Below are 15,157 nucleotides of genomic sequence, written 5' to 3'. Positions count from 1 at the left end.
TAACAGCTCCATCCAACCAGTTGGTCAGAATGGAAACCTAGACATTATTTGTGATTCACCTTATTGTCACCCCATCACCCAGTCTGTGGGAAAGTTCCCTCAGTCTGCCTCCAGTGTATCTGGTTCCCTTCCAAAACCCTCCTGGGGCTTTTTATTGCACTTACCAAAACAGTGAGCCTGCAAGACTCTATATGAGCTGGCCCCAGCGGCCGCCTCTGCTCACTAATGCTGCAGCACCACTGGCCTTTTTGCTGGTCCTTGGACACTCCAAACTGCTTTCCATGGCACCTGCACTAACTTACATTCCATTCGAGGGTTCCAGCTTCCCCACATCCTCACCAACAGTTGTCAGTGTCTGCCTTTTTGGCTACAGTCATCCTAGTAGGTGTGAACTGGTATCTCATTGTGGTTTGCATTTGCATTTCCCTAATGACTAATGATGTAGAGCATCTTTTCATGTGCTTGTTGGCCATTTGCTGTATATCTTCTTTAGAGAACTGTCTGTTGAAGTCCTTTGCCCATTTTTTAACTGGGTAATTTATCTTTTTATTGTCGAGTTATCAGAATTCTTTATATATTCTAGATACAACTCCTTTATCAGATATATGATTTGCAAATACCTTCTCCTATTCTGTAGTATTTTTTTGCTTTCTCAATAGTATCCTTTGCTGTACAAAAGTTTTTATTTTGATGAAGTCCAAATTATTTATTTTTCTCCTTGGTTGCTTGTCCTTTTGGTGTCATATCTAAGAAACCATTGTCTAATCCAAGGTCACAAAAATTTATTCCTATGTTTCTTTCTAAGAGTTTTATAGTTGTTGCTCTTATAGTTATGTCTTTGATCCATTTAATTTTTGTGTATCACGTGAGGTGGGGCCCTAACTTCCTTCTTTTGCATGTCGCTATCTAGATGTCCCAGCACCATTTGTTGAAAAGACTCTTCTTTCCCCTCTTCTTCCGGGGCTGTTGTCTTTTTATTATTGATTTGTAAAAGTTCTTTATATGTATATTCTAGATACAAGTTTTTGTCAGATATATTTTGCACTTTGTGGCTTCCCGATTCTTTTTCTTAATGGTGTCTTTTGATGAGCAGAATTTGATTCTGATGAATTTATCAAAAATTTATCAATTTTTTTATTTTATACTTATGACTCTCTGTGTCCTGTCTAAAAAACTATTGCCTACTCACAAGTCAGGAACATACTCTCCTATGTTTTCTTCTAGAAACTCTAGGTCTGTGATCCATCTCGAAATTATTTTTATTTACAATGTGAGGCAGGGGTTGAGATTTTTTTTTCCCCTCAAGTGGATATCCAGTCTTTCAACACCATTTGTTGAAAAGTTGTTCCTTTCTCCATTGAACTGTTTGGGTGCGTTTGTTGAAAATCAATTGAGTTTTAAGTATGGGTCTATTTCTGGACCCTCTCTTCTCTTCCATTCATGTGTTTGGCCCCTATTTGAATACCACACTGTCTTGATAACTGTGACTTTATCGTATATCTTAAAGTCACGTATTGTGGCTCCTCCAACTCTGTCATTTTCTCCAAGATTATTTTGGCTAATATTAACCCTGTCCATCTATGAAATTTTAGAGTCAGCTTGTCAAATTCTATTTTAAAAGCTTACTGAAATTATGATTGTGATGTGTATATTTTTCTGATGCTGTGTAACAATATCACAAATTTAGCATCTTAAAACAATACACATTTCTCACAATTTTTTATTGAGATTTAATTGATGTATAACATTGTATGAGTTTTACATGTACAACATGATTTGTGATGTATGTATATATCGTGAAATGATTACCACAATAAGTTTAGTTAACATCCATCACCACAATTACAAATATTTTTAATAAAAACTTTTAAGATCTACTATCTTAGCAACTTTCAAATATGCAATATAGTATTGTTAGCTACAGTCCCCATGCTGTATATTACATCTCCAGTACTTATTTATAACTGCAAGTTTGTACCTTTTGACTACCTTCACCCATTCTGCCCCCTCCTCGCTCCAAGCCTCTAGCAACCACCAAACTTCTCTGAATCTATGAGTTCAAGGTTTTTTTTTTAGATTTCACATATAAGTGAGATAATACAGTATTTGTCTTTGACTTATTTCACTTAGGATAATGCCCTCAAGGTCCATCCACTTTGTCACAAATGATAGGATTTCCACCTTTTTCATGGCTGAATAATATTCTATTGTGCACATATATCTATATGTGTGTATGTATATATATGTGTGCCACATATTCTTTATCCAGTGTCAGTGGACACTTAGCTTGTTTCCTAGTCTTGGCAATTATAAATAATACTGCAGTGAACATGGGGGTGTGGATATCTTTTCAAGATAATGATTTCATTTCCCTCAGATAAATACCCAGAAGTGGGATTGCTAGATCATATGGTAGTTCAATTTTCAATTTTTTGAGGAGCCTCCATACTGTTTCCCATAGTGGTTGTACCAGTTTACATTCCCAACAACAATGCACAATTTTCTCCACATCCTCACCAACACTTATTTCTTGTCTTTTTGATGATAGGCATTCTAACATGTGAGGTGATATCTCATTGTGGTTTTGATTTGCATTTCCCCAATGAGTGATGATGTTGAGCATCTTTTCATTTACCTGTTGGCCATCTGTATGTCTTCTTTGGAAAAATGTGTATTCAGATCTTCTGCCTACTTTTTAATTGGATTGTTTTTTTGCTATTGAGTTATATGAGTTCTTTATGTATTTTGGATATTAGCCTATTATCAGCTACATGATTTGCGAATATTTCCTCTCATTCAGTAGGCTGACTTTTGGTTTTGTTGATGGTTTCCTTTGCTGTGCAGAAGCTTCTTAGTTTGATGTAGTCCCACTTGTTTATTTTTGCATTTATTGCTTTTGCTTTTGGTGTGAGATACAAAAATTCATTGCCAAGACTTATGTCAAGCAGCTTACCCCCATGTTTTCTTCTAGGAGTTTCATGGTTTCAGGTCTTACATTCAAGTCTTTAATCCATTTTGAGTTAATTTTTGTGTATGCTGTAAGATAGTGGTCCAGTTTCATTCTTGTGCATGTGGCTGTCGAGTTTTCCTAACACTATTTATTGCAGTGACTGTCCTTTCCCCATTGTATATTCTTGGTTCCTTTGTCATAAGTTAATTGACCATACATGGGTGGGTTTATTTCTAGGTTCTCTTCTATTCGATTGATCTATGTGTCATGTTTTTATGCAAATACCATACTGTTTTAATTACTATAGCTTTATGGTATAGTTTGAAATCAGGGAGTATGATGCCTCCAGCTTTTTTTTTTCCTTTCTCAAGATTGCTTTGGCTATTTAGTGTTTTCTGTGGTTCTATACAAACTTTAGGATTATTCCATTTCTGTGAAAAATGCCTTTGGAATTTTGATAGGCACTGCACTGAATCTGTGGATTGCTTTAGATAGTATGGACATTTTAACAATATTGATTCTTCCAGTCCATGGGCACAAAATATCTTTCCATTTATTGTTGTCGTCTTCAGTTCTTTCCTTAATGTCTTGTAGTTTTCAATATACAGGTATTTGACCTCTTTGGTTAAATTTACTCCAAAGTATTTTATTCTTTTTGATGCAATTGTAAATGGGACTGTTTTCTTAATTTCTCTGATAGTTTGTTATTAGTGTATAGAAACGCAACAGATTTTTGTGTATTCATTTTGTATCCTGGAGCTTTACTAAATTTGCTTATTAGTTCTACCAGTTTCTTGATAGTCTTTAGGGTTTTCTATATATAACGTCATGTCATCTGCAAATAGTGAGTTTTACTTCTTCCTTTCCAAATTGGATGCCTTTTCTTTCTTTTTCTTGCCTAAATGCTCTGGCTAGAACTTCCAGTACAATGTTGAATAAAAGTGAAAGAGAGGGCATTCTTGTCTTCTTCCTGATCTTAGAGAAAAAGCTTTCAGCTTTTCACCATTGAGTATGATAGCTGTGAGCTTGCCATATGTGGCCTTTATTACATTGAAGTACATTCCCTTTACACCTACTTTGGTGAAAGTTTTTATCATGAATGGATGTTGAATTTTGTTAAATGTTTTTTCTGTTATCTATTGAGATGATCATATGAATTTTATCCTTCATTTTGTGAGTGTCATATATCACATTCATTTGTGGAGGGTGAACTATCCCTGCATCCCTGGAATAAATCCCACTTGAGCTTGGTGTATGTATTTATGTATTTATATGTATTATAATGTATTGTTGAATTAGGCATGCTAATATTTTGTTGAGGATACTTGCATCCATATTCATCAGGGATATTGGCTTATAATTTTCTAATTTTCTTTCTTATAGTGTCCTTGTCTAGTTTTGGTATCAGAGTAATGCTGGCCTTGTAAAATGAGTTTGGAAGTGTTCTCTAATCTTGTTTTTTTGGAAGAGTTTGAGAAGGACTGGCATTCTTCTTTAAATGGTAGAATTCACCAGTGAAGCCATCTAGTCCTGGACTTTTGTCAGGAGGTTTTTGATTACTGATTCAGTCTCTTTACTAGTAATTGGTCTATTCAGATTTTTTATTTCTTCATGATTCAGTCTTGGTAGGTTGTATGTTTCTAGGAATTTATCCATTTGTTCTAGGTTGTCCAACCTGTTGGTGTATAGTTCATAGTAGTCTCTTATGATCCTTTGTATTTCTGTGGTACCAGTTGTAACATCTCTTTTTCATTTCTGATTTGGAGTCTTCTCTTTTTCTCGGTGAAACTAGCTAAAGGTTGGTCTATTTTGTTTTATCTTTTGAAAAAACCAGCTCTTGGTTTCATTGATCTTATCTATTGTCTTTGTAGTCTCTTTCATCGACTTCTGCTCTGATCTTTTTTTCTTTCTTTCCTTATGCTAACTTTGGGTTAGGTCTTTCTTCTTTTTCTAGTTCTTTGAGATCTTTCTTGTTTCTTAATGTAGGTGCTTATCACCATGAGCTTCCCTCTTGGAACTGCTTTTGCTGCATCTCATAAGTTTTGGTACATTGTATTTTCATTTTATTTGTCTCAAGGTATTTTTTAATTTGTTTTTTGATCTCCTCTTTGACCCATTGGTTGTTCAGTAGCATGTTGTTGAATTTCCACATATTTGTGAATTTTCCAGTTTTCTTCTTATAATTGCCTTCTAGTTTCATACCATTGTGGTCAGAAAAGATGCCTCATATGATTTCAGTCTTCTTAAATTTATTAAGGCTTGTTTTGTGGCCTAACCTATGATCTATCCTGGAGAATGTTCCATGGGCACTTGAGAAGAATCAGTATTCTGCCACTTTTGGATAGAATGTTCTATAAACGTCTGTTAAGTCCATCTGGTCTAACATGTCATTTAAGTCCAATGTTTCCTTATTTTTCTGTCTGGATAATCTATCCATTGATCAAAGTGGGTTACTGAAGTCCCCTACCATTATGGTATTGCTGTTTCTCCTTTTAGGTCTGTTAATATTTGCTTTACATATTTAGGTGATCCTATGATGGGTGCATATTTATAAATGTTTTATGCTCTTGTGGACTGACCCTTTTATCATTATATAATGACCTTTGTCTCTCATTATAGTCTTTGTTGATGTTTTGTGATATCTACTATAGGTTTTTGCTTTGTGGATACCATGAGGCTTACATAAAACATCTTATAAGTCTATTTTAAGTTGAGAAGAACTTAAGTTCCAACATATTCTAAAGCTCTATGGTTTTAGTCTCCCCCTCCCATGTTTTATGTTTTTGATGTTACAGTTTACATCTTTTTATCTTATATATTCATTAATAAATTATTGTATAGTTTTTACTTTTGTCTTTTAACTTTCATACTAGATTTATAAGTGATTAACCCACCACCATTATGACATTACATTATTCTCAATTTAACCATATATTTGCCTTTCCCATTGAGATAGAAGTCCCTTTAACATTTTTTTTTGTTTTTGGCAGAAGATTAGCCCTCAGCTAACATCTGCTGCCAATCCTCCTCTTTTTGCTGAGGAAGACTGGCCCTGAGCTAACATCCATGCCCATCTTCCTCTACTTTATATATGGGACGCCTACCACAGCATGGCTTGCCAAGTGGTGCCATGTCCACACCTAGGATCTGAACCGGTGAACCCTGGGCCACCGAAGCGGAATGTGCAAACTTAACCGCTGTGCCACCAGGCCAGCCCCCCCTTAAATCTTGTAAGGCCAGTTTAGTGGTGATGAACTCCTTTAGCCTTCCTTGTCTAGAATACACTTTCTCTCTCCTTCAATTCTAAAGGACAGCTTTGCAGTTTTTCTCTTTCAGCACTTTTCTGAGTATATCATGTCACTCTTCTGGCCTGCAAAGTTTCTGCTGAAAAATCTGCTGATAGTCTTGAGGGTTCCTTTGTATGTGACAAGTTGTTTTTCTTTCACTGCTTTTAAGATTCTCTCCTTGTCTTTAACTTTTGGCAACTTAATTATAATGTGCCTTGGTGTGGGTATCTTTGGGTTCTTCGTATTTGGAACTCTCTAGGCGTCCTGGATCTGGATGTCTGTTTCTTTCACCCAGTTAGGGAAGTTTTCAGCCATTATTTCTTCAAATTAGTTTTCTGCCCCTCTCTCTCTTCTCCTTCGGGACCCCTATAATGCAAATATTGGTCATTTTTTATTTTTTCAGCTCTGATTGGATGGGTTCCACTGCCTTGTCTTCAAGTTTATTGATCCTTTCTTCTGCTTCATCTAATCTGCTATTGAACCCCTCTATTGTGTTTTTTCAGTTCAGCCATTGTATTCTTCAACTTTATGATTTCTGTTGAGTACTTTCTTATATTTTGTGTCTCTTTGTTGAAATTCTCACTTTGTTCATGCATTGTTCTCCTACCTAGTTTATGACCATTACTTTGAACTCTTTATTGGGTAAATCACTTATCTCCATTTCATCAAGGTCTTTTTCTGAAGTTTTTATCTTGTTCTTTCATTTGGAACATATTCCTCTGTCTCTTCATTTTCCTTGACTCTGTGTTGGTTTCTATGCATTAGATAAAACAGCCATCTTTCCCAGTCTTGGAGTGGTCTCATGTAGTAAGTGAGCCTTATCATTCAACCCAGCCCTAGCTCTTGGTTGTCTCTCAAACCTATGTCTGAGCAGGCTTCTTTGTTCTTAGTGGCTCCCAGTATTTGAGGGTACGCCAAGATCTGTCAGGGTCCCAAATGGGAGGATCTCAGTCAGCACCTAGATGCAGGCTGATTGGAACCTGGACCCTTAGGCCACAGCTATTAAGATAAGTGAAAAGGACTCTTTCATGGGAAGACTGGGGGTTTCTGTCTGCCGCCTCTGTGTTGAGCCCTGGAGGGATGGCTGGTTAAGAACTGTTTCTCTGTTACAATCCAGGGGGACCTAGGAAAGCAAGCCCCACTGACCACCAGAATCAGGCAGTTAAGGTGTGTCCTCTGGGGGGCAGCTGCAAAAATCAAAGCGCCTAACTTCTGCACAAGCCCCTTTCTGGGAGATACCAGAGATCTTGGTTGAGGCAGAGGAAGAGTATAAAGGTGGCATCTGCTAGTCTCCAGTGTCTAGAAAGTACTGCAGTTGGCCCTTAGATGTGTGTTAAATTAGAAATCGGCCCCTCAGGCCAAAGCTTGTAACTTTAAGATAAGCAAATAGGCCTTTCATGGACAGACTAGGTGCATTTCAGTCTGCCCTGTGTGTGCAGGGCCCTGGGATATTAGCCACAGTGGGTCTATATGATCCCATTTAGAACTATTTCTTAATTCACTATATCCTTGTAGCTCTTGTGGTTACAAGGTCCATTGGCTTTCAAAGCTAGATGTTTTGGGAGCCCATCTCTCAGGTGGAAATCTTAAAAGTCAGGACACCAGATGTGAGGCCCAAACCCTTCATTCCTCAAGAAGCTTGGAGTTGTGAGTTCCCTCCCAGTGGTGTGTTGCCATGCTGGGAATGGGGTTCATGACAAGACTATATCTCAGCCTATCCTACCCATTTCGATGTGGGTTTTTTCTCACTCACCTGATGTGTAGGAGTCACTCAGCTAGTCTCTGGATTTTTCAGAGGGAATTGTTCTGTAGGTAGCTGTGGATTCACTATATCCATGAGAGGAGTAGTTCAGGAGCTTCCTACGTTGCCAGCTTGAACCAGAACGATCTCACAGTTCTGTGGGTCAGCAGTATAGGCATCACTTAGTTGGGTCTTCTGTTCAGAGTCTCACAAGGCTGCAGTTGGTTGGAGGTGCAATCTCATTTGAGGCTCAAAGTCTTCACCCAGCCTCTCTGATTGTTGCTGGAATTCTACTTTTTATGGTCAGAGGACTGAAGCCCTAAGGTCCTAGAGGCAGCCCTCACCTCAGTTTCCTGGCAAATGGTGCTCCCTACTACATGGAACTGTGCTTCTTCAAGTCCATCATAAAAGAGTCTCCTCCAAGCCTGCAATGTTGAAGGACTTGCATGGAGTTTATATGTAGATTTTGAGGCAATCCCCTTTCGAGGATATTCTCCCTCATATTTCAGTAGCTCTGGCAGCCATAAACTCTATTCTCTGACTCCTCAAGCTGGTAAGACTATGACTTCACTGTCATAGTTCTAGTCATCCTGTGCCCCATGGACTTGCCCTCAGGTGAAAAGTCAGATAAAAATGTTACCCAGTGGAGTTCTCTTCTTTCAAGAGTTGACACTTCTCCAATTTCTGCCTGCTCCCAAATGCCTTTGAACAGTTAGATAGAAACTCAGGACAAAATATGATATTATTTGTTGGAGGATTAACTTACAACTGTGCCATTTCCAAAAGTAGAACCTTGCCTGTGTTTTTATTAATCCTACATAGACTCTCCCCAAACACTATCCCTGCGTCAAAGTAGAGCCTTAGACCATGGCATCATAGCTACCTGCAGATATACCTCAGTGAGCTGTGATTATGTACCACCTGCTGAAAAAGTCACTATAAGTATCTTATTATATAATGAATATTGGTTGAAGCTTTGGCTCACTAACTCCTTTTAGACAAGAACTCTTAGTTTCAGGAAAATTTTTTCTCTACAGATTGCTGAGCACTTACCTTGTATTTTCTCATTCTTCCCAGTAAGATGACTATTATCATCCTCACTTTATAATAGAGGTTCAACAGCTTGCCCGCACAATTTTAGTCAGTTGCAAGGCCAAGACTGAAACTCAGTACTCACTACAGACTAAAGATTTCTAACTTGAATGTAGTGATCCTGCTCCACATCTAGAGATGAGCAAAAAATTCTTTAGTATGCTTGGTTTTATTACTATATGCCAGTCGTTACTTGAAACCCTTCTAAAGGCACATGGGGATTTTTGTTCTTTCTAGGTATGACGTTCCTGAAAAGACAGCATTTTTCCACAGGAGGCTGTGTTTCTACCCCTGGTGGATTTAAAGATGGTCTTTCCTGGATACAGAAAAAAAACAAAGGTGACCTCTCCAGGTCACCATTTTCAACTTCTGTAGAGTGGCAAAATGGTGACATGTGACATATAACATTGCTGTTTATTATACTTTGTATATTTCCTCTTCAAAGTCTTACATATTATATGCTCTGTACTGTTAATAGTAACCTATGACATAATTGTAAATATTCAGCTTTTTGATAACTTTTATATTTTGAATTATCTCCTTTAAAATAAAATGGTTGACTACATATTTGTAATGTTTTCCCGGATTTGGAGACAGAAAAAGAGAGAAAGGACGGTACCTTTGAAGCACATTATGAAGTTTGGGCAGCACAGATGTTAACAGTGTTAAGTTTGAAATAAGAAGTTTATACACATCAAGGCTATTTAAGCAGAATGAGTCCTAGAATAAAAACATCAAAAATCAGTAAAATCGAATATTTAAAAGAATGAGTGAAACTATATGCTTATATCTCCTGAGTCGTTAAACTGCAACTATGGAATTCCTGTCACAAAATTAAATCATTTGACTTCCCCTGAAGATGTACATTATTCAGAACTTCCCCGAGGCAGTTGGAGGGTTCCTTCCCTCATATCACACACACCAGGTGCATCTCACACACACCCTATTTTTCCTACCTCACTATATACGTCCTTGCCACCCAAGGCCAATGTCACCAAAGTTTGAGCATCTGACAGAAATGAGTCATACAGCCTAACTTTGAATGTATCAGATGATATAATTTTACAGTAGAGCCACCAGCATCCTGGGCATTACAGAAGTACCTACGGTAGAACCCAGAATGCCAGTAATGTTATAGACTCCACAAACATGATACCTCCAGCTTTATGATCTATTCTTCCCTCCCAAAGACTGGCTAGAGAAGAGGCCTGAGACCTTGGCCTTACTAAGTGATACAACCCACCTGTAGTCCCTTTGTTTTTCCATTATCACTAGAGGGATGCTGTAAGTTAAGGAATAAGAGCCATAGGCACTTGGGATCTGTGAGGGTAAGCACATTATATTTTGGGAGTTAAGGGCCTTAGATATTCATTCATGAGCATAATTACACCAGAACTTGTTTAGGAAGATACTTCTCGTCCATTGTTATTAACTTATGAGCCAAATAATGGCACTACAAATAATGGACTGCCAAACTTAACAAGATGAAGGAATAAAGTAGTTTGTCATAGATTACAAAATGGCCATGGATCTCAAAAAAAGCAAGCATGCAGTTTTATGCTGCAAAGATGATGTGTGGCATCTATTGGCTCCAATAAGGATTTATTAGTCACTCCATTAAAAACATTCAATCCCAACACAGACCATTTAGATTCACATCCAAACTGCAGTGGAACTACCAACTCCTATCTACCATTAACCTCAGCCGTACACCTCATGAGGGCTTCAAAGAGGAATCAAACAAACCCATCTTGTCATCCTTATATTTTAAAAAGCATTTTACAATCTCTAACTCTAAAAGTCTTTTATCTTATACACAGATTACGCTAATCATGTGTTTAGAGGATTTATAAATAAAAACAAAATCATAATGAACAAGTAAAGGACATTATTCCTTGTTCTGGCCGCAAGGAGATTACAGTGCCTTTCCTGGAAGGTACAGAGCAAGCAGGCAGACACGACTTGCATATCCAAAGGCAACAGAAATGGAAGACTATACATCAGAAAGCCATGCTCACCCCACTGGCTAGGTGAGGCGGTCCTCAAGCAAGGGACTCTTCACTGAAGCAAAGTTTCAAGCTGGGCTTTAAGAGGGGCATGGCTCAGTAGGCAAAGGCTTAGCGCAATGTTTTATTCCCATAATGAACGATCTCCATGAAGACATTTTTCACATTGGTAAATACACTTTAAATGTCTCAAGAACTTTGTGTCTCACCTCCCAAACAAAACTATCAGTTCCTTAGAGGCAGGGAATAGTATCCTGATTTTACATTCCTTTTAGCACATATCTCACAGAAGTAGCACATACCTCTGAGCATTTACTACCAAGATAAAAAAATAGCTAGACACAGCCTCAGGGCCACTCCACAAGTACAGTTACAGGAATAATCTAAAGTCCCAGTAGGGTATGTGGAATCCATCACAGGACGGAACGGGACCTCCCAGAAACAAAGTCAACAAAAGCCAGGTTTCATTTTGTCCCAAGCCAGAGAGAGACTAAGAAAGAGTCTGACCTAACCTAGGCCTGATTGGTTTGAACCTGATGAGTTGAGACTCTGGAAGGATAAGAACGTCTGGCAAACCTTTTGCAGCCACCCATACCCTCTAGTAATAACAAAGTAGCCTCTCCTTGAAATTCTGTTCACAGCAGAGATGTGGTCAGCACTCGCAGAGGTAATGAAGTGCAAATCAGAGTTCTGGCTCTTCAACTGCCAAAGTTATGTTTCACACAACTAGTTAGTAAGGAATATTGTTAGCTTTTCTATCCAATCATTTGCAAATTAATAAGGAAAGTAATATACCAACATATTTTACTGTACAAGATGACAATCTTAAGAAGAATTTGTACATATATCATGTGGAACATTTTTATTCCTAATTTATATTTTGCAAGATATTTGACAATATACAAAGAATACCCAGTTCTAGGTGGTGATTGTTTTGTATTATGATTTATTTACAAAATTTCACCACATAATAGTAACTACTTTTTTAAAAAAATCGGCATTGGTCCTATAAATGCCATTAGGATAAATTCTTAAGCCTACAAAAGTCACCTTAGTACCACCGTTCCAAGGCCTATAATTGTTAACTCAAATCTGACTCCAAAGCACACATGTAGTTTCTAGTTCTGATTATACAGTCATTCTGAAGCACAATCTAATTAGATTGACAGGGGACAGTGGAGGACCCAAGCAGTCCTATCAACCTCTATAAGAGGTGTACATTAGCCTACTGGTTACATCCTTCTAGTGTACCACCGTTTGTTTATAATGGGACCACTAGGGTATCCCATTATGCTAAAACATGGTTCCTTTGGAAAAAACAAGGCATTCTCTAGACCAGCTAGACTGGTCAGCATAGTGAGTAAAAAGTGGCTGTCAGTAGTGGAAAACAGTTTCATTTCTTTGAACTTTTTCCTTTTCCTTTTCTGGACTCCTTATCTCTTTCTGATTTTGAAGGATTTGAAGATTTTGGCTTTTTCTGTTGGGAAGGAAAGATGTACAAGATAGTTAATAGCTGTGTCTATGAGTAAATGAAATAAGTTCATCTCTACAATAAATCTTCACCTGCAACTTACTATTATTTAATAAATAAGAAAGGCTGTAAACATCTGGATCCTGAACTACTGCCACCCCTGATGAGCTTACTTTCAAGCAACAACTGGGCTAGCTGTAGCCTTTAAAAGACAACACTAAAAACTGAGAAGCTATTCAGAATCTAGAACTAAGATATGTTCCCCATGTATGCAGTTTCTTGGATTTAGAACATAGGTATAGTTAAGAAAAACAAAATAAGCAACAGATAATCTACAAATAGGGTTTGTAAGAATTTCCTTTTCTTTCAATTTCAGATTAGAGATTTAAACACACTCAGTTTGAGAAGGGGAGAGAGGGAGACAACCTCTTACATCTACACAAGAGTAGAGAGCGCTACACTGGAGAAGGCCACTATTCCTACCCCTGCACATACAAAACAGAAACGAGGGGCAAGAATGATACACACACACTAACAACAGACGACAGAAGAGGACACAGACTAGAGTCTTTGCCTGGCCAATGGTAAACAGTGGGCTGATATCATAAATGATTTTAACCCTTCCTAGCAAAGGACAAGGATGTTTTTGCTCTGAGAAACTTCTACAGACAGTTCAATGCCTATAGCAAAACACAAACAACAAAAAGGAGAAATGGCTTCATTGAAAATGCTTTTCTCACACAACCTTCGAAAACGGAATCAAGAGATAGAGACTTTGAATAGACCAATCACCAGTAAAGAGATCAAAATAGTAATAAAAAACTTCTGAAAAAAACAAAAGTCCAGGGCAAGATGGCTTCACTGGTGAATCCTATCAAACGTTTAAAGAATTAATACCAATCCTTCTTAAACTCTGCCAAAAAATAGAAGAGGAGGGAACAATTTCAAACTCATTTTATGAGGCCAGTATTACTCTGATACCAAAACCAGACAAAGACACTACAAGACGAAAATTACAAGCCAATACCACTGATGAACAAAGATGTAAAAAATCCTCAACAAAATACTAGTAAATTGAATACAACGATATATTAAAAACATCATACACCATGATCAAGTGGGATTTATTCCAGGGATGCAGGGATGGTTCAACATCTGCCAATCAATCAATGTGATATACCATATCAACAAAAAGAATAAAAATTATCGTGTCAATAGATGCAGAGAAAGCATTCAACAAGATACAGCATTCATTTATAATAAAAAATGTGACTATATGAATATAGGAGGAAAGTACCTCAACATAATAAAAGTCATATTTCACAAACCCACAGCTAATATCATACATAACAGTGAAAAACTGAAAGCTATCCCTTTAAGAACAGGAACCAGACAAGGATGCTCACTTTTGCCATTCTTATTTAACATAGTATTAGAAGCCCTAGCCAGAGCAATCAGGTAAGAAAAAGAAATAAAAGGGATCCAAATTGGAAAGGAAGAAGTAAAACTGTCAATATTTGCAGATGACGGGATTTTATATACGGAAAACCCTAAAGAATCCACCAAAAATCTATTAGAAATAATAAATGAATACAGTAAAGTTGCGGAATACAAAATCAACATACAGAAATCAGTTGCATTTCTATACACTAACAACAAAGTAGCACAAAGAGAAATTAAGAATACAATCTCATTTATAATTGCAACAAAAAGAATAAAATACCTAGGAATAAACTTAACCAAAGAGGTGCAAGACTGGTAAACTGAAAACTGTAAAACACAGTTGAAAGAAATCAAAGAACACACAAAGAAATGGGAAGATATTCCATGCTCATGGACTGGAAGATTAACATAGTTATAAAGAGTGTCCATATTTCCTAAAGCAATCAGTAGATTCAATGCAATCCCTATTAAAATCCCAACAACATTTTTCATGAAATAGAACAAAGAATCCTTAAATTTATATGGAACAACAAAAGACCCCAATAGCCAATGGAATCCTGAGAAAAAAGAACAAAGCTGGAGGTATCACACTTCCTGATTCAAAATATGCTACAAAGCTGTATTAATCAAGACAGCATGGTGCTGGCACAAAAACAGCCATACAGATCAATGGAACAGAATCAAGAGCCCCGAAATAAACTCTCACATCTATGAACAGGTAATTTTCAACAAGGAAGCCAAGAACATACAATGGAGAAAGGAGTCTCTTCAATAAATGGTGCTGGGAAAACTGGACAGCCAGATGCAAAAGAATAAAAATAGACCATTATCTTAAACCATATACAAAAATTAACTCAAAATTGATTAAAGACTTGAATATAAGACATGAAAACAAAACTTCTAGAAGAAAACATAGGCAGTATGCTCTAAGACACTGGTCGTCTTAGCAGCATCTTTTCAAATACCATGTCTCACCGGGCAAGGGAAACAAAGGAAAAATAAACAAATGGGAGTACGTCAAACTAAAAAGCTTCTGCACAGCAAAGGAAACCATCAACAAGAAGAAAAGAAAACCTAACAATTGGGAGAATATATTTACAAACCATATATCTGCTAAGGGGTTAATATCAAAAATATATACAGAACTCATACATCTCAACAACAAAG

General features: G+C 37.3%; 2 protein-coding genes across 3 annotated transcripts in view; one reads left to right on the top strand and one right to left on the bottom strand.

Moving 5' to 3' along the window:
- Positions 1 to 9,635, top strand: part of LOC124232939 (WD repeat-containing protein 19) — a 91,726-nt gene extending 82,091 nt beyond the window's left edge. The window contains exon 37 of the mRNA XM_046649884.1: positions 9,308 to 9,635. The gene's annotated coding sequence lies outside the window, so the exon portion shown is untranslated. The remainder of the gene's footprint in view (positions 1 to 9,307) is intronic.
- Positions 9,636 to 12,002: 2,367 nt separating this feature from the next.
- LOC124232940 (replication factor C subunit 1) overlaps positions 12,003 to 15,157 on the bottom strand; it is an 80,940-nt gene continuing 77,785 nt past the window's right edge. For both annotated transcript variants that reach the window (XM_046649885.1, XM_046649886.1), the window contains exon 25: positions 12,003 to 12,553. In XM_046649885.1, the coding sequence (XP_046505841.1) occupies positions 12,470 to 12,553 (84 nt within the window). In that variant the 3' untranslated portion in view covers positions 12,003 to 12,469. The remainder of the gene's footprint in view (positions 12,554 to 15,157) is intronic.

Source organism: Equus quagga, unplaced genomic scaffold, assembly GCF_021613505.1.
Source record: "Equus quagga isolate Etosha38 unplaced genomic scaffold, UCLA_HA_Equagga_1.0 146_RagTag, whole genome shotgun sequence".
Lineage (NCBI taxonomy): Eukaryota > Metazoa > Chordata > Mammalia > Perissodactyla > Equidae > Equus > Equus quagga.
The sequence above is the reverse complement of the archived record's forward strand: the minus strand, read 5'-3'. Positions and strand labels throughout refer to the sequence as shown.